This window comes from Rattus norvegicus, chromosome 2 (genome assembly GCF_036323735.1).
Source record: "Rattus norvegicus strain BN/NHsdMcwi chromosome 2, GRCr8, whole genome shotgun sequence".
Lineage (NCBI taxonomy): Eukaryota > Metazoa > Chordata > Mammalia > Rodentia > Muridae > Rattus > Rattus norvegicus.
Window position 1 is genome coordinate 166,916,622 of NC_086020.1, and position 27,985 is coordinate 166,944,606.

At 43.9% G+C, this 27,985-nt stretch overlaps 1 protein-coding gene across 4 annotated transcripts in view; it reads right to left on the reverse strand.

Moving 5' to 3' along the window:
• The window catches only part of Fnip2 (folliculin interacting protein 2), a 111,765-nt gene that overhangs the window by 21,896 nt on the left and 61,884 nt on the right, over positions 1–27,985 (reverse strand). For all 4 annotated transcript variants that reach the window (XM_008761100.4, XM_008761099.4, XM_008761101.4 and 1 more), the window contains 8 exons: positions 26,909–26,980; positions 21,913–22,042; positions 15,874–16,075; positions 14,914–15,002; positions 11,084–11,230; positions 10,798–10,967; positions 2,499–3,828; positions 1,336–1,492 (listed from right to left, as the gene is read on the reverse strand). In XM_008761100.4, coding sequence (XP_008759322.1) covers positions 1,336–1,492; positions 2,499–3,828; positions 10,798–10,967; positions 11,084–11,230; positions 14,914–15,002; positions 15,874–16,075; positions 21,913–22,042; positions 26,909–26,980 — 2,297 coding nt within the window. The remainder of the gene's footprint in view (positions 1–1,335; positions 1,493–2,498; positions 3,829–10,797; positions 10,968–11,083; positions 11,231–14,913; positions 15,003–15,873; positions 16,076–21,912; positions 22,043–26,908; positions 26,981–27,985) is intronic.

Genomic DNA, 27,985 nt, shown 5'->3' on the forward strand with positions numbered 1-27,985 from the left:
GCGACATAAACAGGGTCCCATCACGTCCCAACACATGCTAAACACACAAAGGACAGGCACACTGAGGACAGTGCAGAGACATGATACCATGTAAGGAGGGCCCTGTGCTTATACTATGGGATGGATAGATGAGCACCTCTGAAATGATAAGAGAAAGTGTGTGGTAGCTATGGTAAGAATGAAGGGAACTGTGAGTCACTTGTAAATAACAGAAACTTCAGTTTTATTTCAGGACAGTTCCGGTGAGGGAAGTTGTCTGATTAAAGTGTGTGGGACTAGGCATATTTGGGTAAGCACATGTATGCTGGGTAGGCCCTGCACAGATCCCACCTACTTCCTCTACAGCTCTTTACCTCTATGGGGTGCAGGATCCTGATCTCTGCTTCCCACTTGAGCCCTTCTTACTTCATACAAGCAACCTTAGCCTGCTGAGCCTGTGTCCACTTTGTATCTGGGTGGATGCTCAAGGCTAAAGATGACCTACAATGTCTTCTTTTCTACTCTGAAGAAACTCCTCCCCTCAACAAACAAAAACTGTGCAATAAGGAGATAACAAAGCCACATTCCAACAATCTTAATGAGCCAACAAGGGTTCTCCCTATTGCACAGATAGCCTATGTTTCTAATTGCAAAGTAGCTATGCTTGCACATCTGCCCAGTGGCAGCACAATTAAAACAGGTCCATCACATTGACACAGTTTCTCTAAGTGTTCAGCTCCTGTCATGCTGTAGATAACAGAAAAGCACTTAACAGTGGCTGCAGGCAACTTCCCAGTAATACCTGTAAATCGTTCTATAACCCGGCTATCAGAGTGAGCTCAATGACAAATCAGTTAAAGCCAATTGCTTTTAGAAACTTGCAAGGTCTGGATAAAAAGCAAGCCATACACAACATCTCTTCAATCTTCCTTCTAAAGACATAAAACTGTCACTCACCATCTGCCAATTTACGTTTGCCAGGCTAGCCCACAGCCATCCACTCCCACTTTACTCTGCCCACCCGTTCTGGCTCCAGGAGGCTGACCTCTGAAGAAAATCGGAGGTCTGTGCCTTAGCTGTGCCCTTGCTCTTTCGCCTCTTGCAAAAGAAACTGGAGGATGGAGGAGAACGCTGGGAGCCAGGTGCTCCACCGTCCTCACTGTCCCCAAACAGGCAGTCTCTCTTCCTGCTCCAGGACTCTGCAGTCCTGCTCACAGAGTCCCCAGACTCTTAACTACACCTTACTGGCTGTCATGTCACTCTATGTCCATACAAGCGATCCGTTATGCAGATGCCTTCAATGTGAGCTGGAGAACCAGTTGCTGGTCATCCTGTGGGTCTACCCTGGTCACTTACATGCACCGTGTGGACCAGATCGGCTGCCAGGCACTGCTTCAGCTTCTCATCGCTGCTGGTTCCGTGCAGCACCAAGTCAGGCATATACGTGGCGCAGTAACCTGCCAGAAGTGAGCGGCCAAAATTTCTAACATTTGGCTTGCTGGTACTCTGAGACCTAAAACAACATTTGAAATATTAAATGCACAGCTAAAAAAGCACAAACTTTTGATATTACAATGGAAACAAAACCTCAAATAATACAAGAAAATATAGTTTTCCTGTAGTTCTTATCAGGGTCATCGAGTAAGAAGACCATAAGTGTGAGAAAAGAGGGAATTTGGGAGAAAGGAGATAATTTTTATTAAAATGGAAGCCTGAAAAAATATAGTATTTCCATGGCTAGTTAAAACTTCATTCTTAAGCCATATGTGGAGGTGCCTATTCTCAGTTTAAGGCTAGCCTAGGCTACATAGTGAGACTTGTCTAAAGAACTTAAGATCCTATTCTTTTTTTTTTTTTTCTTCAGAGCTGGGGACCAAACCCAGGGCCTTGCGATCGCTAGGCAAGCTCTCTACCACTGAGCTAAATCCCCAACCCCCAAGATCCTATTCTTATCCATTATACTGAACATGTACCATAAAGTCTCTGTCAGAAGGATGAAGAATGAGGCTGGGTATCATAGTGCCAAAAGCGTGCTTTGTGAATCTGACCTATCAGCAGAGAGCAGTGACCACCACAGTGAAGAACAACAGAAGGAATCTTTTAATTGCAACTTTCAGTCTTCGTGAACCTGCTGGAGAGCTAATAGAGAGGCCCGAGCGGCAGGAGGGGGTCTCAGTGAGTGGGATCTATCATCACCTTAGAAGCAGGACATCCACAGCCAGCCATTCACATTACATAGACATGAGGGAACTCTCTCCTCCTTGCTAGCATGGCCACTTTAGTAAAGACTCCCCCAGTATCTCAAGAACTGCAAAGACCATCAACCGTCCTTTGTCCAAGAACTTAGTCGCACCAAGATGGTGTGTATCCTTGGAGATCAGACAGGCTGGAAACCCCTGGGTGTAAGTGGTGATCGGCTAATATTTAAGAGAGAAGCATGTGATACATGTGACCATGAGTGGCTAGCATGGTCATAGCATCAGGCTATGGACAGACTCCAGTTCCCAGTGCAGTGTTACCTTGGTAGAGGCAGTTCCACTTCAAAGGACCCTTCAGTCCTGTCACAATTGTGACCAAGTTCTAGCAGGGCTAAAACACACGCTTCATCGTCACTGTCTCCAAGAGCACTATCCAAGCTTTCATTCCTGGGAATGTCTCCTTCGCTCCTGTAGTTGGCCTTACCACTGGCATCCCCATAGGGGACATCTGCAGCAATCAGCAGGTCACCCTGCTGTCTACATCTGTTTGGAACAGGCTCTGATGAAGGTCCTTTGTTGCCTTTTAATTGCACATCTCTAGTCTGTTCCAGCTGTCTCCAGCCACTTTCTGCTGTACAAGTGGAAGGTGCAAGGGGGCCATCAGCTTGGCTCAGCTGTCCCACGGCATGTGCCATGTTGGCTCGGATGTTGGCTCGGAGGCCTCTGTTCTCAGAGACACCTTCTTCCCCTAAACAGTGGTCCTGAGGTGTGATGTCCTTCTGAAAGTCAGCTTTGAAGGAGCACCCAGAGGCCTGCTGGTCTTGAGTCAGGCCAGTGTCCATGCTAGACCTGGCAGAGGCACTTGCCCCATGAAAATGTCCACAGGCCTTTAACCGCTCCTCCATTCTTTTGGTGCGGCTTTCAAAGTCAGACTCTGGAGAGATGGAACTTCCAATGTGGAAAGTGACCTTTTCAACAGGAGGACCCTCCTGGGAATGTCTGTCAGGGCAGGGCCAGGCTGCTGAGCGCTCTGCTCGTTTCTTTAGCATCTCGCCATGCAGCTCTTCATGGAAAGTTTGTTGGTCCATCCTCCTTTTTACCCTGGGCACCTCACAGCTGGGAGGTCCTGAAGAACAATCCTGGGCTACCTGTTGGTCATTCTGTTTGTCCTCACAGAACATGCCTCGAGGTGTCCATGAATTGTCAGTTTCGGCCTCTTGGAACCCCATGCTGCTGGCCTCAGAATATTGCTCTGGCCTCTTGCATCTGTTTCTTTCAGGTTTGTGGCCCAGTTCGGTATTAATGCCTTCTGGGATCTCAGCTACTACTGTAGGCTCAGGGCTCGTCCTCTCAGATGTCCCTGGTGGTAGGACTGGTGGTACCAGAGCAGGCTCATTGCTCACTGTAACTACCACATACTCAGACTCTTCTACCTCTCCTTTTTCCAAGGCAGTTACAATCTTGCTCCCATTTATAACCTGGTCATCGTCACTGTGATTCCCACTCCAGGTCAGTTGATTCTCTTGCAGTTCAGAGCAACGGAGAAAGTAGGTTAGAACATAAAGAATGCGCTGGACCAAATCCTTCTGCTTCCCAATCACCACGGTGCGAGTCAGTCTCACTGGAGAGCCTATAGCTCCATAAAGATCACCTGCAGGGCAAAGATGGACAGAAGACAAAGCCCTCTGGTGTTAGCACGCATAGATATGTCTGCCCTTTACAAGAACAAAATGGGTAACTTGATTTCCAGCCTCCAACCACTTTTTGACATACAAGATATAGAATTTCTAGGAATGGCCATGTTCCAGTCCCCCTGATCCTGGAGAGCAGGTCTGGAAGATAACACAGGCTGCAGCCCAGCATCCAGCTGAGGACAGCAGAGCACAGCAGTGGCTCTATTGGATATGCAAGCCCTTCATTATGCTCAGGCGGTAGCAGCAGGCCCAAGGAAGGCTGAAGCTACTCCTTTGCATAAGTGACCAGATGAAGTATGCCATACTTGGAGATATCTTGCAAATTAGAAATCTTCTTAGAATACTCAGGTGGGAACTTTGTCAGGGGGAGGACTGGAGAGAGTGTTCAACGGTTAAGAGCATGTGCTGTGCCTGTTGAGTCTATAACTCTAGATAGGCCATCTTCTGATCTCCTCAGATACTTGCACTAGCCTGATGCAAAAGCACACACACATAATTAAAAATAAAAGAAAAATCCCAGGATAGTAAACCTTAAGGGTAAAATGCAAATTCAAGAATTTCCAAACTGATAAGAAGTAAATCAATTAAAAACACTTAATGAGGTTAGTATGTATAGGATTCTCTTCGTAGAATGATTGACTCTAAGTAAACTCAGTTTATAAGAAAAAAGTATCTAGTTATGAATAATAAACCTGGAATTTTTCTTTATTTTATAGAATATAAAAATTCTACAGGACACAAAATGTTGTCTTAGTTATGCTCTGATAAGCTGGTCAAAATGGGCTGATGAGCCAGCTTTGTGTTCAGTGTGAAAAGTGAAAGATTATAGAACACACTGACATAGAGTTAAAGGCAGCAACAGAACAGAGAAGGATAAATTGGGGGTGGGGAACAAAGGGCAAGGTAGAGAGGGAACATTGGGAAAAATAACTAAAGGCCTTTTTAAAAAGTCCTGTGGAGACCAAATACTGTAGAAGCTTACTCTCTCACACACACTCACTCACATATTCATATTCATTCTCTCTCTCTCTCTCTCTCTCTCTCTCTCTCTCTCTCTCTCTCTCTCTCGTGAAATTAGTTACCTACAATAGGGCAACAGTGTTCCTATCAGATACAAGCTATCAAATAAAAATTCCGGAGCCAGGAATGGGCTATTTCTTTAGAGTTGTTGGCTGATGAGATTCTATAGACCCCAGCCCCTGCCACCCCAAACATTACAGGCTATTGCCAATACTGTTAGTTACCCTCTAGACTTTCAGAGTAAGATGCTATTGCTGAAGATACCACATAGAGAACTTAGCTGATGCTTACCTGGAAGCTATGGCCCTAGCTGGCTAGCTTTTACAGTACTGGAAGGTGCTGTGAATGCTAGAGGGGAAAGGAATCTCAGTCAGATCCAACCGAGAGTCCTATGAGATACAAAGACAGCTGGCTTGGTAAAACATGACCTCTGGTGTAACAGTGGTACAATTATCATGGGAGAAACTAATCACTCATTGCTTGGAGTTAGGTCCTATTCCACAAGATACAACTCATACCCAGCATAATTATGGAGCCAAGAACCTATGTCTGGACAGGTCACAGGCTGTGGAGAGAGCCTGCTACTGTGCTTCTCTAAATGGGCACAGTATTCCTAATGACTTACGGTCGCTCCCATAGACCAGTGCATCTTCTAAGCCTCATCTGAGAAGCTTCTATCTATTGCGTATGGTTATTAGCATAGAAACCCACACCTGCCCAAGGTACAGAAGATAAAAGATGGCAAAAATGCTCTCCCTAAACGGAGCACAAATACTGTGCCCTCCTCTTCTCAAGGATCACTGTAGAAGAGGGAACAGAAAGAATTTCAGAGCCAGGGGCAGTGGATGACTACACAGTGTCTTGTGGACACAGTGGGACAGGCAGCTGCACAAATGAACTAACAGTAGTCTTGACAAATGAAATTCCAGTATGACAATGGAAATTTCGATAAAATCCCACCCCAGCTATGGAGCTATGGGTAACTGTTAGCTTCTGGGAAAAGAAGAGATAGTCCTCTCTTAGTATTGCCCCTGGTAAGTCAACCAACCAAACTCCAGGGCAACACCCAAGAATTGCCCAAGAATATTTGGGCAATACAAATTGATCTTCATGGGCTTTAAAAATAAAATTCAAAGGGCACAAGGTTAGGTGGGGAAGGGGGTAGATCTGGAAGCGCTGGGGGAGGGAAGGGGAGTATGATCAAAACATGCAAAACTCTCAAAGAACACATTTTTAAAAAGTACTGGTACCTAACTACTAAGTCATCAAGCTCAATCATTTGATTGTAGTGGTAAGATAGACAGCCAATGCTTACTGACTGGGTATGCACTTAGTTTACTAAGAGCGAAAACTACATCCTTATACAACTGAGCCAGAGTTGTAAGCCACCAACGCTGGCATGTGTGCTGCACAGACGACAGGCTATGTGATGGGTACAAAGAAGAACTTGGGACGTCAAGACTCAGCTGAGGAATGCACCCGTAGAGACGCAGGAAGCCACAGGTTAGAGACAACTAAAATTAGTGGACTGAGGTCGAGAGAGACTGTGAGAACGAGCAGGAAGTTTTCTCTCTAGGGAACCATAAGGAAGTTTGTCCTTCACAGAGTTTCCCCTACTACACAGCTTCCAAAAACATTTGAAGAGCAGGACAGAAATGATAACAAACACTTTCCTCTATAAAAGGACAGGACTGAAGGCTAAAGGATCCTTAGCATCTGAGAAGACATTCTAGACTTTAAGAGAAAGCTGAGAAGTGTGGTAAGATGCTATGGTTTGGCCTGAGAAAACCGCCCTCGGTACAGGCTAATGCTATGCCTTCTTTCTGATCCTATCTCCCCAAGCTTCAGCACATCACAGTCACTTCAGAATTCAGGGGTGTTTCTGTGACAGCAGCTTTGGTGTATTATCACATACAAGCTGGTCCTAGTGGTGTGGGCCTATGATCCCAGTTACTACGGACGCTGAGGAAAGAGGATCGTGAGTTCAAGACCAGCACAGGCTATACAGTGAATTCCAGGCCAGCCTAGACTACAAACAGTGACTCTGTCTCAAGAATGAAACAAACAAGCAACACTTCCCACGTCAAAGAAAAATAAACAGATGTAACAATTTTATCAGGTGGCTTGAACCTTATGTATTTTGATATATATTTTAAATTAATTTTCTAAGTGTTGGAGTAGCACAGTCTATGACTTTGTACATAAATAGGGCTTCACCAATCAGGAAGAAGGGTTATTCGTGTAGCTAGCTCACAGCATCAAAACTAGAAAAGAAGCACAAAGTTCTTTACACAGAGGAAGGGTTCAAAATCCTCCATAAAAATGGAAAATGGGGAGTCCTTAGAAAAGAATACATTATATTTGTGAATGAAATGGATAACAAGGGAAGACATTGCTGAGTAAAGGTTGGGGACATAATTCAGTAAGAGTGACTACAAGCCTGAGGTCCTAGGTTCACTTCCCAGTGTCCACAGGAAGCCAGGTGTAGTCACATGTGCTTGTATCCAAACTGCTGAGGAACAGAGAATTAATTCCAGATTCAGTGAGAAAGCCCTTCTCAAGGGAACAAGGCAGACGGCAACAGTACTGACATGGTTATATGCACCTGCACAGGTCTGTGCGCACGCACGCACGCACAAACACACCCAAAGAATGAAAAGTCATGGTAAAGGTCAGGTAAAACTAGATAATAGTTACCATCAAAATCAATGTGGGCAATATTTTCTATGGTTATCTGAGGGGAAACAGATGTATGCTTTCTTATTGGATCAGATTTACAAGTACTTATTACCTTTTATTTTTGGCCAGAAAATAACTAACTGTTGCAAACAAAAGATTATGCTGTGAAACACACCCTCCTGAAGAGTTTCTTTCCTTGTCTACACAATGGAGACCTCACAAGTGTCTGAAATATGAGAAGTACCATGTTTGTGACAGCCAAGTCTGATGTTCATGTAATCGTCAGACTCTGATGAAGAGCAGAGCTCATCAGGGTGGAGAAAAAGAGATAGCATGTTTAAAACGGGTCAAGTGGGATTGCCTGTTCTGAGGAGGAGAAACAAGAGGAAAGATGAATGATGTAGACTGCCCTGTGTCTGTGGGCTCCTTCAGGCATGGTCCTATGCACACAGTAGGGATTCTGGGAAGAGGAGGGAGAGAGACAGGAGCAGAAATAGATTTTAAATCAAGGACTCCCCAAAAGCAAAACTTTATGAGTGACATAGGTCTGTTCATCCAAGAAGGTCAATTAACTTCAATTATGAAAACCCAAGGAAAACCCCAGTAAAAGTAAAAGTAGACACCCTAAAGCTGAACTGTCAAAAGCCAAAGGCAAAAAGGGCATCTTGAAGGCAGCAGGAGAAAACTCACTCACCACAAGCACAGTTTCTCACCTACAACGACAGACACCTCCACACCCTAAAACTCACATTTTACAGATCCTGTGTGCGAGTCCTTCTGTTTCTATCTGACTATCCTGTTTAAATACTTTTCCAACCCACTACTGGCTTCCACAGTCCACTGGTGGGTGGTATCCCTAATGTGGAAGGAATCCTTGTGCATGGTGCCCATGGGACAAAGGCACCAGATCACTGCACCCCTAGGAGCAGTTCCTTGGGTGTGAAGAGACTGCAGCTGGGCTCCTCTGCTCAGAGGCTGAGACTCCACACAGGTAGGAACAGAAGTGCACACTATCCTCCTGATGAGCCCTCAGTAATGCTGAAATCATCCTCGATAGAACGAACCATTTTTATTACTTAGGAAACCAAATTAAAATCACATCTGCATTGCTGTTTAGCCCCCAGAGCTTACATTTTCTTGCCTACTGTGGCACACAGAAAATAACCATAATTTAAGTACAATCTCCATCTAATCATGGAAATGCTTTCACCATTTGTGATCGTGGAGACTCAGTCACTCACACTTGTCTTTATAAGGCTGTCAGATACCTTCTCTGTGCAAGGCTTCAGCAAGGCTTCATTCCTTCCCGAAACTACTCTGACCAACACCCTGTCCCCAGAGGGACTTCTCAGGAAGCGGACTGAAGGCCCACAGGGGAATATGGTCTCCAATGAAAAGCAACAAGCAAGCCCACAGGAAGGGATTGTGCCTTATTAGGCTGAACACAAGGAGTCTGTGTTTCCTACTTAGCTCAATCCCGCAGGAGAAGCATGCCGACATCTAAATGCATTTGTCTAATTAAATGCATGCTGCTTAATCACCACTGTTTGGAAATCAACTCTGCAGCAGGACACACTGTATTTCCTTAATGTCCAGCCTGTTCCCCTCCAGCAGTAAATACTACACTGTAAAAAATTATCTTCCCCAAATGAGAACAACAACATATGTTCTCAGGGCTACTCAGCCCTGAGTGAGGTGGCGAGTTCAGGACTGTTCATTGTACCAAGTATCAAAATATAAAGCACTGTCTTTTTTTTTTTTTTTGAACCTTCATTACAGAGCCCAGGCTAGATGACTTTAATCCTCCTGCCTCAGTCTCCCAAGTCCTAGGATTACAATCATGTGTAGTCACTTGCAATCTAACATGGTTTTACTATCCACAAATTCTTTTGTTAATTCATTAAAGACACACCTATTACTTACCCTATGAGATTTATATCTTCTTTTGTGTCTTGTGGGCACAAGGACAAGAAAGTACTTTTATTGCTATAAAGTAAGGGCGACCCTGACAGGTAGGAGTGAGAATCTCACTTATCTGTGAGTATGTGTGCAAGGCACTAACAACAAAGCTTGTGCTGTGGTGTCAGCCTTCATTACAGCTTCTGAAACACTGTTTTAGGCTACAGTGCTTTCCCTGGCAATTACCGTTTGGAATTCCTACAAGTAAAGCTTCTCTCTCCATAATGCCCCATGATGTAGACTCAGGAGCAGCCTCCAGAGCAATGGTGCTTGATGCAAGTGACTGCACATCACAGTGAACACAAGTCCTGGCCCTCCCATCTGACATGTGTGCACAGGGCTTATCTGGCAACATACAAATTCCCAGACCCTACAGTTAACAAACAAAAAGAAGGGCACAGGAATGCTAAGTGACTGCCTTCCGAAACCAAGGAACAATAGGCCTCTGGCGCCCACACTCCTTGCACACTCTTAGCCAAGCACTAGGGTGTTTTCAAAAGACCTGACCAAGGATCAATCTTGTCCACCAGGCAGCTGACTGCGGAGCCTTAATAGCTATGATTCAACTCTGAGTTCTAGCACATGGGTGGGACAGATGTCACGTGATCATACCGTGTGTCATTCTAATGCTTGCTGAGAACAAGGCCTCATAAACCCAGCTATGTAACCCTAGGCTCACCCATGCAGAGTTAGATCACTATACCATGCCTACACATATGGGTTGAGGAAGTAATGCTACCATCAAGTGCAAGGACCAAGTGACAGATGAGACATCGGATCTATGGCACAGTCAGAGCGGTAGTGACATGTAAGTGTGCCACTTTCCTCTGGTCTTCTCTCCCTAGCCACTCCATCAACAGCTCTCACTCCTTTTCTTGCTCCTCTTCCCACTGACATTTGACAAAATTTGGAGACATTTTGATGGTTACAACTCTAGGAAGACAGGGGTTATACTAGCATCTAATGAATGGAGGCCAGGGATATGGCTGAATGACCTAGAAGACAGCCCTCCCCTGTCCTATCATAACTTGACCACAAAAAATTATCTGCCCAAACAGTCAGTAGTTAAACCATCATAGGCTGAATAGACTCTGTGCATCTGGAGGACTCAGTTTACCTACAAGGTCTCAAGAAAGCAGAACAAAGTAGCCAGCAAGGAAAAGGGATGAGGAGAGGAGCCTGCCAGTTAGATCTGTGGGCTTATCTTATTCCTACAAGAGAAAATCTTTGTGTGACTTGGTTAGAAAGCCAGTCAAATAGGTACTAACCCAGCTGTGCCCAGAGAGGATTATATGGATGTGTTTTGGCCAGCATGTTCACTGACTGAGAGGTGCGCTTCTCCGAGAAGGTTTTAATGGGAGGATGGTCAACAGGCATGACAGTTGGTACCCAGGCCAGGTGGTAGGTTAACACCGCAGTCAGTAAGGCAGCGAAAAACCTTGGGAAAACAGACAAAAGCATACCCAGATTAGTCAAATACAGGATAAGGCATATCTTGCACAGAACATGCACTGGCCCAGGATTGGTCTGCAAGTCTCAAGAGGGTTTACTTACTGGTTTTTGTTGACCTGTTCAATCAGAAGTATAAATTCCTTGAGAAAGCGCTGGCAGAGTTGGTTTTTTTCCAAGGTGTTGGACATCATGGTAAGCCACACTGGTTCAGCTATCCTTGGAACAGAATATAAGTTCCAGATAGTCCCTCTACAGGAGAGAAGGGACAGAGTGTAGTAAGTAGTTACTGTGGGTATCTTAGTGTCACAATATAAAGCTGAACACTGTAATGTGGATCTATGCACTCCCTAAGGAATTGAAAAATAAATGAACACAAGTGGGCAAACTACAACTCACACAAGTCTGATTGCTACCATTTTTATAAATAAAGTTTCATTGGAACCCAGGAATGTTTATTTACACATTATCTATGAGTGCTTCTGCAGGAGAGTGGCAAAGTTAGGTGGCAGTGTAGAAACCCTTAAGAGAAAAAGCACACCATCCCTAACATAAAAACATTCATTTAGAAAATAATGTGTGAGGATGAAGCTCAGTGATATTGTACCAGCTTATCATGCACACAGCTCTGGGCTTGGTCCCAAACACTGCACACACACACACACACACACACACACACACACACACACACACACACAATACAAAGGGTTAAAAAATTCAATGTCGGGGTTGGGGATTTAGCTCAGTGGTAGAGCGCTTGCCTAGGAAGCGCAAGGCCCTGGGTTCGGTCCCCAGCTCCGAAAAAAAGAACAAAAAAAAAAAAAAAAAAATTCAATGTCCCTATCCAGAATTTATAACCATTTTTAAAATTTATTTGAAATATTTTATACAAAAACTTAAGACTGTACAGGTTTATAGGGGTACCATACAGTCCTTTTTAGATGCTAGTTACTTTGCTTTTGTGGTACTGAGAGTCAAATCCCGGTCTTTTGGCAAGCTAGACAAGCACTCAGCCACTGAGTTATATCCACACAGCACTCTTAGGTAAAGAAATACAGATCAAGAGCTGGGCGTACCAGCAGTCAAAACACTTGAGAGAGAGGCAGGAGAACTCTGAGTGTGAGGCAGCTACAGCGACATAGTAAGTCTACCTAGAATTTGGTGCATGGGGCACACACAGACATGCAGGACAAAGAAGGCGCATGCTATATTGAAAATGAGATTGCTAGGTGACTCAATTCTATTGAGTTCAGTTAACTATCATGCTGGCTTTCTAAACCAAATGCCCATCTGGTTCTAGACAAGAAGCTACGCAATGGCTCTTCCTCACTAACATGCCAGCCTCCAGTGTGGATGCACACATACTTCACGCTGAGATTAGGATGGGGACCCAGGCAGGGCAGTCTCTGTTAGAAGCTGCATGGCTCAAATATGTTTTTCCAGGTGTAAAAATGTACTCAGACTCTCCATGGGATAAAAAGGAAATTCAGCCCTGAATGAATAACACAATCTCTCCCAAATCAAGACTGAGCAGGCATACTTGGACTAGACTATGTAGCTGTGTATCCAAAGGGATCAGGACAGAGCACAAACCTACCCTGGCAAAAACAGGAAACAGAAAACTTCACGCTTCCAAAGATAGTATTTACTGAGTTAAGAAGCTATGACTCCATAACTGGACGATGCAGAGATCAAAAGATGCTGGGGATCCCATCCCCAGTGAATAAGTCACATCACAGCTCCCCGCCCGTGGCTCTGGGAACATTATGGAAGAGGGAATGGAAAGACTGCAAGTGCCCAACCATCAGGAACAGTGAATAGTCTCTTCTAGAAATGGCTGCATAAACAAAAGCAGAACAACGGCAATCTCCACGGGCACATTAACTCTAAAGGGGGAAGTTTATCCTGGGGTCCACCTGAAACTAAACACCACAGGCAACTAGAGACTGTTGAGAGAGGGAGAATGAGTCTCCTCTTCTAGGGATGAGCGTCCTTATTGTTTGTCCAGTGCAGAGTGCTCATCCCTGAAAGCATTTACACAGAGCAAATTCAGCAAGCGCGTTTATATATTTGTGCATATAGGTATGTAACAACAGCAGTCTACCAACGTGAGAGTGATATCATTCTATTTCACTTAAAAACATATCTATAAGAACGGTAGCACTGAGGGTTGGGGATTTAGCTCAGTGGTAGAGCGCTTGCCTAGGAAGCGCAAGGCCCTGGGTTCGGTCCCCAGCTCCGAAAAAAAGAACCAAAAAAAAAAAAAAAAAAGAACAGTAGCACTGAAGATGATTACAGTAGCAAGGTCTAGGATTTACCTATAAAATTCATGTCTCAGCTGGATGTGGTGACATGCACCTTTAATCCCAGCATTTGGGGGGCAGAAGCAGGTGGATCTCTGTGAGTTCAAGACCAGCTTGCTTTACATACTGAGTTCCAGGATGGCCAGAGCTATGCACTGAAAATGTGTCTTGAAAATAAAACAGAATTCATATCTCTAAATACCAGTACACTATTTTGTCTGTTTCTGGGAGGGCTCACTGTCAAAGTATAAAACTCTTCTATATGCACAGTCTTTGGTTTTTATATTCAGGTTTTCACCTTTGAAAGATTAGTCTGATTAGATTAGCATCCAGACTCTCAAGCAGAAGTCAGCTTTGAATGGGACCAGGCAGGACGACATGACAATCCAGTGCTGCTCTCACTGGAGATGGCCTACTCAACACCTTCAAGGCATTCATCAAATGAAACGACCTACACAGTTCCTTATCTATAGCTGGAGGGCAGAAACAGTAGCGATTTTGCTTCTAGCAGCATTGAGCTCACCAGCAAAATATGTCCCAGCGTTCTAGGAACTGTGATTTTCTAACCCCTCAGCTATTTGGCACAGTGCTTCACAGTGAGATTCCATTCTCTGGTAAGAGACTCAGATGAGCGCAGTGGGGACAAACCCCATCTGACAGCAGATCGCCCCGCTAACCACACTCTGTGGGCAAGGAGTAGAGGAAACCAGGGCTCACTAATGATTGGTAGAGCCCTAGATCGGTTAGAAACTGCTTACGGAGTCAGAGAAAAGGCGTCACACAATCCAGACTAGGACGTGTACCGCAGGCACACGTGTGCACTACACGAGCCCTGACAAATGAGAGCTAGGATTCCAGGACATGTACATATTTTCTCCATGTGCTCAGGGCACAGGCAGGGTCCTTGAACCCAAGTTTTAACATTTGTACAAATGGTAAAAAGGCTTTGCCTTTGAAGTTTATGGGACAACAGACATAAGATCATGGAACTGATTACAAGACATCTTAAATATTAGTTTTTGGTTCATTGTGATGAAAATAATCCCATTAAGCCAGATGTGGTAATGCACACCTTAATCCCAGCAGTCAGGAGGCAGAGGCAGGAAGGTCTCTGAGTTTGAAGCCAGCTCAGTCTAATAGGCAATTCCAGGCCGGCCAGGACTATACAGTGAGACCCATTCTCAAAATTAACACAAAACAAGACAACCCCCACCCCAAGAACACAACAAACAAAAAAACTAATCCCATTAAGAACCATCAGGCAGGGCTGGAGAGATGGCTCAGTGGTTAAGAGCACCGACTGCTCTTCCAGAGGTCCTGAGTTCAATTCCCAGCAACCACATGGTGGCTCACAACCATCTGAAAAGGGATCCGATGTCCTCTTCTGGTGTGTCTGAAAACAACTACAGTGTACTTATATATAATAAATGAATAAATCTAAAAAAAAAAAAAGCCATCAGGCACAGTGAGGATTACTCAAATGCTTGGCTTTACTTACCCTGCTCTCATGGGACAGGGTCACTAAGATGACTAAACATTGCCAGTCCCCAATTCTTTAAGACAGAGCCTCGTGGCAGCTGGCCATACCACTGCTCTTCACTTCCTGTTGTCTTTTCAAACCTTGAACTTTACCTGAATTCTCCCAGGGCTTCCATCAGACGGCTCACATAAAACTGGACACGGAGACTTGATTCAGAGATCTTCCTACAGGAGATCATGGCCTTCATGGAAGAGAGAGAGCCACGTTACTCTCTAAGAAGAAACTCCTCTATGACTGACCTGCTGACTCATTAATGAACAATGATGCTATAATATATTTAAAACCCTGACTGTAATGACATTTCCCCTTATCAAAAAGCAGTAACTTGGGGGAGGGGGAGCGGCAAAAAAAAAAAAAAAAAAAAAAGCAGTAACGTTCTTCCCTACAGCACCCTGGTCTCCAGCCTTTAAAATCCTGAGGGTCATCATAGCAGGACATGTTTTAACCTCCTTATGCAGGCCAGCTCCCACATAATGTGCCATTTTAAACTGCAAACCCCTCCCCTATTTGCCAGTAAGTCACAATTGTGTTACCTTTCATTGCCTGGACTTGGCCTCAGGACTTTGCACCCCCATCCCTTAACTTTTTTTTTCTTTTCTTTCTTTCTTTCTTTTAATAGAGTTTATTCGGGGGATGGGGAGGGGAGTTAAGAGGATAATAGGGGGCTGGAGAGATGGCTCAGTAGTTAAGAGCAACAACTGCTCTTCCAAAGGTCCTGAGTTCAAATCCCAGCAACCACATGGTGGCTCACAACCATCAATAATGAGATCTGATGCCCTCTTCTGGTGTGTCTGAAGACAGCTACAGTGTACTTACATATAATAAATAAATAAATAAATCTTAAAAAAATAAAGCAGACGAGGGCAGTTGGGCAGAGAGAGAGAGAGAGAGAGAGAGAGAGAGAGAGAGAGAGAGAGAGAGAGGTAGAGGAGTAAAGGAATAGAGTAGAGGCCAGCCATGAGCACGTGGAGAAAAGTGGAAGAAGGAAATGGGGAGAGAAGGGATCAAGGGGCAAGAGAGAACAAGAGGAAGCAAGAGTAAGAGACTCTTACCTTTTCAATTGCACTCTTCAGCCTGTTCATGTGAGATTCAAACAGGGGGAAGTGGGAGAAAAAGAAGTCCTGGAAATCCCGCTGTGCGGCCTCTCTCTCACACAAGGAAAAGATGATACTGATGGCAATTTTCTTCCGTCTAACTATGGATGGATTAGAGCTACAGGTTTCTTCAGCCAAGCTAAATGTTTCATCTGTTGACCTGGAGGAAAATTAGGTTTGAAAAGTGGCCATGCATCATCTGTGAGTCACTAGAGGTAAGCGGTCTTGTCATGGGGTGCTACTCAGGATGCTCATACAGGATAGTGAGAGCTCAGGGGCCAGCCATCTACCTCAGACTCTTCTCTTAGTACTTATCAGGAAAACCAGGAGGATAACACTTACCATTACACATCTTACACACTCCCATCTTACCATCCGAAGGAGCTCAGACGAAAGTCAGTGGCAGTTTAAACATTTGACTCTCACCCTTTTAATTGCATTTAGGAGTAGGAGACACTGGTTTAATCAAAACACAGGTTCTAGCTAGAGAGGCTCTCAGGGGATAAATGTCTTTACTGCATTGCACAAGCCCAGTCACCTGAGCTCCATCTCCGAGATTCACTGAAAAGATCAATGTGGCAGCACACAACCTCGATCCCAGCATTCCCACTGTGAGATGAGAGGCAAGGACAGAATAATTGGTGGTGGAACACTCACAGGCCTGCTAGCCTAGCATACGACACAGGAGAAATAAGAGAAACCCTGCCTCAACAAGGCGGAAGGCAAGAACTGACTCCTCAAAGTTGTCCTCTCATGTCTCCAGTGCTCTCTGGCAAATGTGTGCCCTAGGATATAAAAGAAACAAACACAACACAGGCCCTTGTTTTTGTTCATAGATAAGAACAAATGAGAGACTCAGAAGATGGGTCCTGTGGAATATTCATGCTTCAACACTCACTGGCACCGCCCCCAAGGCTATTAAAACCAGCAGATGAAGTAACTCCTCTAATGCTCTAATGAAGCCATGTGATTAACTGACTGAGCACTCTGGGAAATCCACTAGGCAGAAAGGCTCAACTCTCTTCTGATATAGTCAAAAGACTGCTTCTGTAGTAAAGAATTACAGAGCCAATAGATTCTTAACATCCATCTTAGGACTAATACAATTACAGTTTAGCCACGACTCTTATTTAAATGCTAGGAAGAGTCAGGAGAGCTACCACGGAGCTACAAACAGCAAGAGGGAAAATTTTAAAAAAATTGTCTTGTTCTACAATAAAGTAAAGGACACGGTACACTGCAAATGAGTACAACTGGCCTGCCACACTGCAGCATGCGGCACACTTTCTTTGTCACCAAATGTACCATTTTAAGGCTTGATTCACAGTGTGCAGTGTCCTGTAAGTTTTAGGCTATATCTGATTTCACTAGCACACGCGTTTTTACTGACACTGACTGACATACACCCAAAGCTGCACGGTTGGGAAAGCTATGCATAAAAGAAGGGAGGTGAGCTTCTTGCTCTTGCTCTAGGCTCTGAAGCGAATGTTTCTGCTCTCTTCAACATCCCTCCAGGTCTGGGATGAGGGTGTGAGTGATGAGGTCGCTCCTGATCTGCAGGTGCCATGAAAACACACCAAATATCCTTACAAACCACCAACTCTTTTCACTGAGAAATCTGCAGATCCTGGTGACCAGAAAAGGCCTGAAGAATCATGCGGACTGTCGCAAATTTTCACACAGAAAGTGACCCGAGATTCAAAAAGGCTCCTACTCTTGGTTGTAAAGTCCCTGTATTAAGCTTGTTCCTTGTTCCTATGCCCCAGTTTATTTCTGTTCTGCATATAGAAATTCTAGCCAGGTGTGGTGGTGCACATCTGCAATCCCACCAACTCAAGAGGCTGAGATAGACAGCCTGAGGATATATGTTTGAACTCAAGTCCAAGGACAGCTTGGGATAGTAAGAACCTGTTTCAAAAACAAACAAAAATAACAAAATATTCTTCAGTGTGATAATGTAAAAGCTTGTCTCTTTGCTGAGTGTTCTATTTCTCTACTTTCTCAAAAGTAAGTCACATGTATCATTCCATTCCTCCTCAAGCTAAGGTGGACGGACTTTCATACTCAAACTGATCAACACTGGGCTATCTTATTCATTTCCTTCTCTACCCTCTAAACAATGGTCAACTCAGCTATCAGTTTTATCATAGTGGAGAGTGCCACCTGCTGAATTGCTGGAAAACTTCCCTAGTTGTAAAGAGACTAGATCTTACTGTCTATCACACATCTCTACTGACATCTAAAGCCACTGGACTTCAGTCTAGTCCTGGATCAACTGTCCGCACCGAAACAAATCAGGTCATAGAGTATCCTAATTATCTTTTTAAGTATTATTCCACAACAAAGAATGCTTGAGAATGTTTCAAAGACTCCAACTGTACAGCCAGATACTTTTTCACACTCTTTTCAGGTTCAGGTATGATCTCAAGCTGTTTTTAAGTACAGAATCGGAAGCAGTGCTTGCCTGGGGACAGAAGACCCTGGGAATGATTCTAGAGTTATAACCAGAATGTCGCCTTCACCAGTCTGGCTGCTGGGAATCAACAGTGAGCAGAGGCTCAGCCAGCAGCTCTAGTGCACGCTGACAGATGCTGTGATGGATGCAGCAGGGGGAAGATCCAGAGCACTCAGGTCAGTCAGGGAGTTTCAACATGCGCATGCACACACACATGCAAAACAACCATGGCTACACACTTAAGTCTTTTCCATACAGAGAAGTCAAGCAGAGGAGGCATGGTAGTCCACACCCTAGCACATGAGAGTGAGGCAGAAGGACTGTGAGTCAGCTACTGTGGACTACAGGGCTAGATAAACAAATGAAGTTGTGTTTTGTTACACTTAAGAATATATTGATATATGTAAGTATCTCAAAGTCATAATCACTCAAAGTAAAAACTATCATCATTTTAGTACATATGGATAAACTATAATTGATATCAGAGCTGCCAAGCACAATTATTGTTGAGGTCAGATTTTAACTAACATTGAACCTATGAAAGTCTAATAATGTACCACTGGCAACTTTGCTCAATTTAATAACTAAAAGGCTTGCAAGGGGCATGTCTCCATGTTTGGGTCCTTTGGAATTTGGATGGTTTTCCCTAAGGGATGAAATGCCTGAGGTTCCTCTGTCCCCACAGGTAGCAGAACTATTACTAGCTGCAGGATACAAATAGGTGTCCAATACCCCAAGCTTGCCATCTAGCACAATGAAGTAGCTTGAAGTCAGAGTGGAACCAGCCTTTAGGGTTTATATCATGCTTAGCTACATGTAACTCTCTTCAAGAAGAATACTCTACTTATTTATATTAAAATTAAAATTTACTTTTCTTTTTTTAAATATGGTCTCATCATGTATCCCTGGCTGGCTTGAAACTTGCTACACATACATCTGTCTCTGCTCCCTGAGTGTTGAAGTTGAAGGTGTAAACCACCACGGGACTACTTCCTTTCAAAGCCAGAAGGTTTTGATGTCGGAGTTCTGTTCTAGTGGTGGTGTGGATCAGCAACCCCAGCACTCAGCTGTGAGAGGCACCGTGTACCAGAACTCCAGGCTCCAGGTCAGTGTCAGCCCCAGAGCAGAGAATGGGAATGAACAGAGGGAGGAAACTCAATTTCTAGACCACATACTTCCTAAAAGGGAGCAATCACTAGCAGAGGGAGGCTACTGGACCCCTCAACTGCACGTTCCTACAAAACAGGCTGCGACACAGTACACTGATCGCTGTGCCTCCTCTTCTGCATAGTCAGGACAGCACAGTGGGACATCAATCTTAGAAAAAAAGGCTTAGGGTGAATCATAATACTGTTTTGTTCTATATTAAATTATAACACAAAGATGTTAATTTCAGGATTTGTGTTATGTTGTTATTCACATACACCACTACTGTATTTTAAGTAAGATTTTTTTAAACATGAGCTTTACATTTTATCACCTTTACTAGCATTCTTCTTGCCTTTTGAGTAGGGGCCTTGCATTTTCACATACATCGCACTGGTCCCATTAATTATGCAGCAGACCTGACTATGTGGCCAGGCTTTCTGAAGGTAAGGCACTTATTTAGGTGGAGGCTCAGTAAGGACTCACAGTTCCCAGCGCAGGTCTCCCTTCAATTTGCTTTTGGGATTTCAGGGGCATAGGCTTGGAAATACTGCAGACAGCTTCAGACATAAATCTGAAGGAATGAAAAAGCATTTGCACCAGAGAGCAGTCCCATGGCAGCCTTCTGCATCCATCTCTTCCCACTGCAGAAGCTGCAGGATGGCAGCCAGGATGGAGATAACATGACCTTCACAGACGCCGCCATACTGATACCCACGAGAGCAATGACAGTGGCAGATAAGTCCCATTGGCCAATAGTATATCTGCAGTTGAAAAAGGTGCTGGGCATGGTGGCACACACCCTTAATCCCAGCGCTCGAGACGCAAAGGCAGGTGGTTCTCGGTTGAATTCCAGCCCAGCCTGGTCTACATAATGAGTTCCAGGAGAGCCAGGGCTATGTAGAGACCATGTCTCAAAAAAATTTTCTTTTTTAGATTTTGTATGTGTATGTGGTTTGCAAACATATGCTACGCACATATCTGGAAGTCACAGGGAAACGTCCTAGAGCTGGCTCTCTTCTTCCACTGTATGGATCCTAAGATCAAACTCTGGTCATTAAGCTTGGCAACAGGTACCTTTACCCGTCTCGAGAGTCCAAAAAAAAAATTTTTTTTTTTCTGAGACAGTGTCGAATTGTAGCCCAGGCTGGCCTTGGACACAAGCTTGCCCTAAGTCCATCTCCCAAGTGCTAGGCTTACACCTATGCACTGCCAATGTTTTATTTGCCCTATATCACCTATGGTCTGACTTGATTCACTCATTTAGTTTTATTCTCCTAACAATGCCACGGCTGAACCTGTTACCATCCTAATGTGCATGAGAATATGCCACTAGAACCCAGTTAATATGTTCTAGCACACGTGTGATGAGGACAAAGCTAGGACTTGCCCTCACATCTGACTCCACGATTTCATCACTCACTAAAGAGCAGCGGCTCTGTGAAGCAGCAGCTGCAACCTTTCCATGATGCTCCCTAGGGCTGTGAGAGGAACAGAAGAGATGACCCGAGCTCTCACTGCTCAGCTAATCTTCCTCCTGAGTCCCCACCACTGTGTTTCCCCATCCCGTTCCTTTGTACTCCATGCCTTCATGGTGTGTATCGTGCACTGATCTTCCTTGGCACCTGTTACTGTCATCTTCCCTACTGGTCATTGAATACCTCAGCATAAGCACATGGTTGAGTCATCGTCACAGATTCTCTCAAACACGGTGACTACTAGGCAATTTACAAACTCAATTAATTGGCACAAATAGTTTAGTGATGTGAAAATTCCATTTAAATGTTTTGAGATATAAAAACAAGGGCCAGGATGCTACTATCATGGCATCGAATGTATGCTCTGTACACAACTGAATAAACCTCAGGTTCAAAAACAAGCTGATCAAGGTAGAAGGGAACTTGAGGCTATGTATACTCTTATCCACACCTATTTAATCTAAGACTTTAAGTACCACAAAGGAACTATGCCTCAAATATCATACTGGAATCATGGTAACCTTTTCTTGCTTGTACAGCATATTCACTTTAAATCATCACCAAATTTAGTACCTACATTGCATAGCTATCTAGTCATCCCCAATATCTTCTAAATAAAAATATAGGTCTGCAGCTGGGCACAGTGTCAACATACTCATAATCCTATCCCTTAGGAAGCAGAAGTAGAAGATGGTGACTGTGTCCCGTCTGGGCTACAGATTGTATTCCAGGCCAGCCTACTTAGTTTTAATTTACTATCTCCTTAAACAATTTAATGCATAAACTTCAGGCTAGGTTGGGGTTAATCACAAGGTTTCCGGTCTTCTTGCCCTGACCACAGGCAAGGATATAAGTCTGTCCGTTCTGTAAGCTGTTTATACTAGCACTTCCCTTAGCCAGAGGAAACAAGTAACTCACCTCCTTGGAAAGATGCCATTTTCCAAACTCGTGGTCTGACTTCGAAGCCAGCGGCGCTGGTAACTGCTGGAGGAGGATGTAGAGGAGCTCGGAGATGGGAAGGGTGTGATCAGCAGGCTGCTCAGTGAAGCTGCAAGGAAGTGCATTTCGAATGTGAAATCCAGTCCTTACAACGCACTCTACGATACACAGCACAACTGTGTTCAACGACACAGAGCTGTACATTTGCAATGGATTCCTCAAAGTCTGGGGGCACTACTCAGAACCCACATGGAAACCTAGGCTTACTAGTATGCACTTGTTATTCTGGCTCTGGGGAAGAAGGGACAGGAGAAACCCTGGGGTTCACTGGCCAGTCATCCTAGCCAAATCAGAAATGCTCACATCTCTTCCTTGGAAAGCATGTAACACAAACTCATGCAGTACATGCTTATACATTTGCACATACATCTTCACTCACTCATCCCTCCCACGAATGAATGAATTAATGAATGAATGAATGAATGAATGAATGAATAAAAGATTCATGCAGGCATGGTAGTACAGTACTAAAGATGCAGAAGGAGATCTTAAGTTCTAGGCCAGCTTAGCTATGTAATTTTGAGCCCCAGGCTAGCCTGAGCTACAGAGCCTCCCTACAACCAACCTCCAGAAAGAGTGGAAAATGGTAAATTGTATGCAATATGTATTTCAACATCATAAACACATACACACACACACACACACACACACACACACACACACTCTGAGGATTTTGTTCCTTTAAAAACATAGAAATGCTATGTAACTATGTTTACATTTTAATCCCTGGTGTGGGACATGTGACTGCTTCAGACTGTCCACAGCCACTGAATGTTGATCTGTCTGTGCTTTCACAGGGATAGGGTTCTGCTAGCTGCAGATAGTTTGAAATTCTGGGGACTCATAAGAGGGTATAAAATGCCAGAGACCTGAGAGGGTGGGGAGGCTGTTGCTTCCTTTGCTGCTGAGGTTTGTGAAGTGGTTGTGAGCAAAGAGAAAGAAGAAGAAATCTGACCACAAAGATCATACTGCCCTAAGGAATTCAATGCCCCGTCAGCAGAAGGTGGTCTAATGATACAGATGCCTCCTTTCCCCTCTAACCTTCTTTCTCCCCTACCTAGTGTTGAGTTGGAAGGGGGAGAAGGCTGGTAGGAAAAGAGCCCACTAAAGTAGCCAAAAATACAAATACACACACTCTACTTTTTTTTTGCCATTCATAGCCAGCAGGGGGAGACTAAAATTTCTCTCTTCCAAAAATTTCTGCAGGTAGAAGGGGGGAAAGCCACACAGGCATTTTTTTTTTTTTTTTCTGGACACAGTGCTGGGATTACAGATGCATACCACCATTCTAGAGGAAGTAAGAATCCTAGCCACCTTCTTTCTATTCTTAGTCCCACAGACTCCTAATCCACAAACCTGCAGATATAACCAGAGCTCACATGATCAGGATTTACACTATAAATACAAAGGAATCCTTCCCTTGGATTGTGCACTGCAGATCTCTAAAGACATAGCCCATGTATACAACTTAGTCAACAGCGTATTGTAAAGCTTACTTACATGTATTTCTTCCTTTGGCCTATTTCTTCACTCTTTCTTTGGAGGTAAAACTTAAGGCAAAGTAAGCAATTCTTCCATGTGAAATTTCCCCTCTCCTGATCCTCTTTTTTCTTTCTTTCATTCATTCATTCACTCATTCATTCTTCTTTTTTATTTTGTTTTCTGAGACCAGGTATATATAACTGTGGCTCACCTGGAACTCACTATGTAGACCAGGCTGGCCTCAAACTCACAAACAGATCCACCTGTCTCTGCTTCCCTAGTACTGGGATTAAAGACATGTGCTACTATGCCCAGCTTCTGACCCTCATTTTCAAATACAGAAGATTAATAAACATAATTAGTAAAATTAATTATAGGCAATACATTTTAACCACAAAATGACTTTACAGTTTCAGAAGGTCCCCTAAGCTGTGCTTAGTGTCATGGGCCTGTAACACCAGCTATTTAGGAAGCTGGACTACTACAGAGATGAGTTCAAAGTTTCTGTCTCAGAGGAGGCTGGGGATACAGTTTAGCAGCACAAAACTTGCCTAGCATGGACAAGGCCTGTATCACTGGTAAACAGGTAAGTTTTCAAAAGCACCATTTAAGTTTTGGCATTCCTAGAAAAGACCCTTGAATAAAAATGCCATGTTTCAAAATATCCTAAAGTTTCTGAATTAGCTAGGACATAAAACTCTAGAGCAGCCGCACTGATAACTCACATAGTCCAAATTGACATTCCAAGCAGAGGTGGGACAGAAGAGAAAAACTTATGGGGACACAGAAAGGGAAAGAAGCTTCTTGCCAGCTCAGCATTGAGAATCCCAGCACTCAGGAGGTTTCTGGTGCTCTGACCCATCCCCGTCAAGACAACTTCTCATTTAAAATACAGCAGATGATTCCCAACTGGAGAATTTGGGAACAGTTCTAGTAAAAAGAAAGAGAGAGAGAGAGAAAGAGAGAGAGAGAGAGAGAGAGAGAGAGAGAGAGAGAGAGAGAGACAGACAGACAGACAGACAGACAGAAAGACAGACAGACACCAACCAAAACCTTCAGTTGTGCCTCCCTTGCTGGCCTCATGCTGCCTGACTCTGGTTAACGTCATCTTCCCACTTATTTCCTCAAGTCAGAAGTCAGTGAGCTGTGCATGGTTCTACCCTCCTCCCTGGTAACCCATGTGCCAAGTCCTAAAAATGCTACTTCCTAGACGCCTGCACTAGTGTCCTCTCTCCAAGGCCTTACTTAAACTCTTCTCTTTTGTTACTCCTGTGTGTGCCAGGCCAGCTGACTCAAGAGCTTCTGAGGATCGTCCTGCCTCCACTGCCCATCTCTCACAGAAGCACTGAGATTCTAGAAGTGCACCACCAGTTCTCACGTGGAGCTGAGCGCAGGTCCTCAACGCTTATGCAGTAAGCACTTTACAGAATGGGCCATCTCTCTAGCCTCCAACTTGAGAATTACAATTGACCCCTTAAAAATGATCTTTTCTGCAGGTGTGCAAGTTGAACAGGAGGATCATAAACTCAATGCCTGCCTGGGCGAGAGTGAGTTAGAAAGCCAACCAGATCAACAACTCAACAAGCCCGCTTCACAAGTGATTTTCTAAATTAGCTTTATTTTAAATATAGATACAGAAGACTTTTTCAGACTATCCACAAGAGACTGTGCTGCCCTCCAGAGACAGTCTATGAACCACAAATGCTCTGACTCCAGCTAGGGCTGGGAGAGGAAACGGCAGGTGACTCACAAGTACTCAGTACTGGAACAGGGTGTCAGAGCTTGCCTCTCCTGACCCCATGCATGAAAGCAGGTCACCAGCATCACAGCTGCTCCCAGGGTTAAAGCCTGGGCAGCTTAGGCACATATAAGTATTACTCGGTTATATCCAAAGTGAAAAATAAATGTCCTTGAAATAATAACCAAGTATAAGTTAAGAAATGAGAAAAACACAATGTCCCTGCAGAAAATTTCAAATCATTTCTGCAGACTCTTGCCCCTCAAGAAAAGAGAACACATCTCAGGTGAAGGGTAAGGCATGTGCACAAATGCCAAGGGGAATCAACTTCATAGTGAACCATAGAGACCCAGTTAATATAACCTCACTAATAAACAAGGTCAGTAACTGAATTCATAAATCATGCTGCTGGTTTATACCCTTGACACCATGTGAGCAGGGTGGTATATTACTTTTGTGGTTATGCAGCTCAAACCCACAACCACAGTTTAATCATGAGAAATCCACCAAGCAAGCATATTCAAATAGTGAAACCAAGACTAAAAAACCATAATGATTATCAAAAACAAAGAAGGTCTGAGGAAAAATGTCGGAAGAGACCAGTGTGGTGACATACAGAGGCAGGTGGATCTCTATGAATTCAAAGTAAGTCTGGTCTACATAGTTAGTTCCATAACAGCCAGGACTATGTAGAGACCCTGTCTCAAAAAACAAACAAAATCAAAACAGAACAGTCTTAATAGGCATGACAGCCAAATGCATTGTGTTCTTCGAGCATAAGAAGACACTGGGGGGAAACTAAGGAAAGTGCCACATGATGAAAGTCTGCTGATGACTGCGAGCCATCAACTGCCTCGATGTGCACATGTGTAAACCAAACTAGGAGATTAATCAACTAATGCATTCGGTGACTCTGGGAACAGAGCTGAACAGGTAACTGCTTTGAGCTTTGAGGCAGAATCTGGGAGCTTCAGCATGTGGTAAACGGTGAAAAGATAGGAGGAAAGATAACAAGGCCTGAAGCTAGTCCCACTGAGCTGGTGGGCCTCTGGTAAAGGAGTCAAAGGTCATAGGACAAACCAGTAGGACACTCCTCAGTCTCACTGGAAGGCTGCCTATAGGGTGCGCATTCATCAGGCAAAGGCCAACATGTCTCCTCCTTGGTTCCTTGAAACATGGAACTAACCTCAAATCTGAACCATAAATGAAAAATTAAAAGCAGATTTGTGTACAAAAGCTGAAACTGGGGGATCTTAAGGCAGTCTTGGGCAAGATGAGAAGGGTACCTAAGGTACAATCTAGGTCAGCATCACAGGATGGAAAGGGTGGCACTCAGCTGCTGGCATCCCTCATTGTCATAGGCAGAGTGACCACCACAGGCCTGCTCCATCCTCTTACCAAGCGGTTAGCAACAAATCCCTAGTACAATGGCATAGCAAAGCTCCCTGCTGGAAGGTTATTACACATACACATACACTAGCCTCATGTGAATTTAAGTAGTAGATAAAACTAGTGTGTGCACAATCATTCTGAGATGAGGACCATCGAGGCTTCATACCCTCAGACATACAAGATTCAGAATATGGAGTAAAATAGAAAAGGGTTGGGGGAAGCACAGAGCAAGACTACCTGTCCAGCTCCTAGTTCCCATTCCAGAGAGCCCACCGCATCAGTTAAAGCAGTATAAGCAGGTACCTGATCGAGCAATGCCACTGTCCCTGTCTTCATTCTGCCCTCTGCTTGGCATATCAACAGGTGTGCTGTGTGCTAAGACAAAGAAACAAGGAAAATATTATTAGGCTCCCCTAAGACAAGCATTTTAAAGATGACTTCAGTCATTTCTAGACTTCAAAGTGGGCCACTGTTATTGCTGGACTAATATATAATAGCAACTAACTAGACAACAGATTAAATATATAAAAAGTTCACAAGAAACCAAGAAACAAAACCAACAACCCATCTGCCCTTCATGCTGGAGCCTAGAGACTCTTCTGAATGACAGCTATTACAAGAGAAGAGGTACATTAAACCATCCATGCAGTAAATAGAACCAGCATTCCACTCTAGCCATTTCTTCATTATTAATATACTTAAACAGTACAATATTTTCAAAAGCTTTACACCCAATCAGTTTCAGTAATAGTTGTAAGCAGCTTGGGAAGAGAAATAGTTAAAAACCTTTTCGTACATCTAGAAATGTTTATTTATAACACAGTCTCTTAGCAGATACAGAAAACATTAACTTCCTAACAGCTTTTTCCTCCAGTTCTTTTCCCCATGCATGGTATTATAGTTATTCAGAAAAAAACTCATGTCCTGGTATAAATTTGGAAAAGCATGCTTAAGTAGCACGCATATCTAGAAGGCTTCAGACTGACTGAGCTGTACACTTACAGAGCTGAAAGGTAGAGGAGAATTTGTTCTAGAAAATTTTACAATGAACAAGAAGTCACTGTTTGTGGATGAATAACATCCTTGCTAGTATTTTTTCAAAGCATGTTTATTTTCCAAGTTTTAAAGGGAATATATAAATATGCTATACTTGCTCTAAGGAGCTAGGATGGTAGTATCAGTTTCATTAGGCACCAGAAAACTACAATGCATGTACATTTAGGCTAGGAACAGAAGGGAAAAAATCCCATGTGCCTTCCTCACAACTTTAAATGTTAGTCACGAACAGTGTGCTTGTTAATCATGCTACAAAGGACACTGAGCAACCTTTGCTGGCAAGACCAGTTAAATCCCAGAAAACCCCCAGAATATCAAGATTAC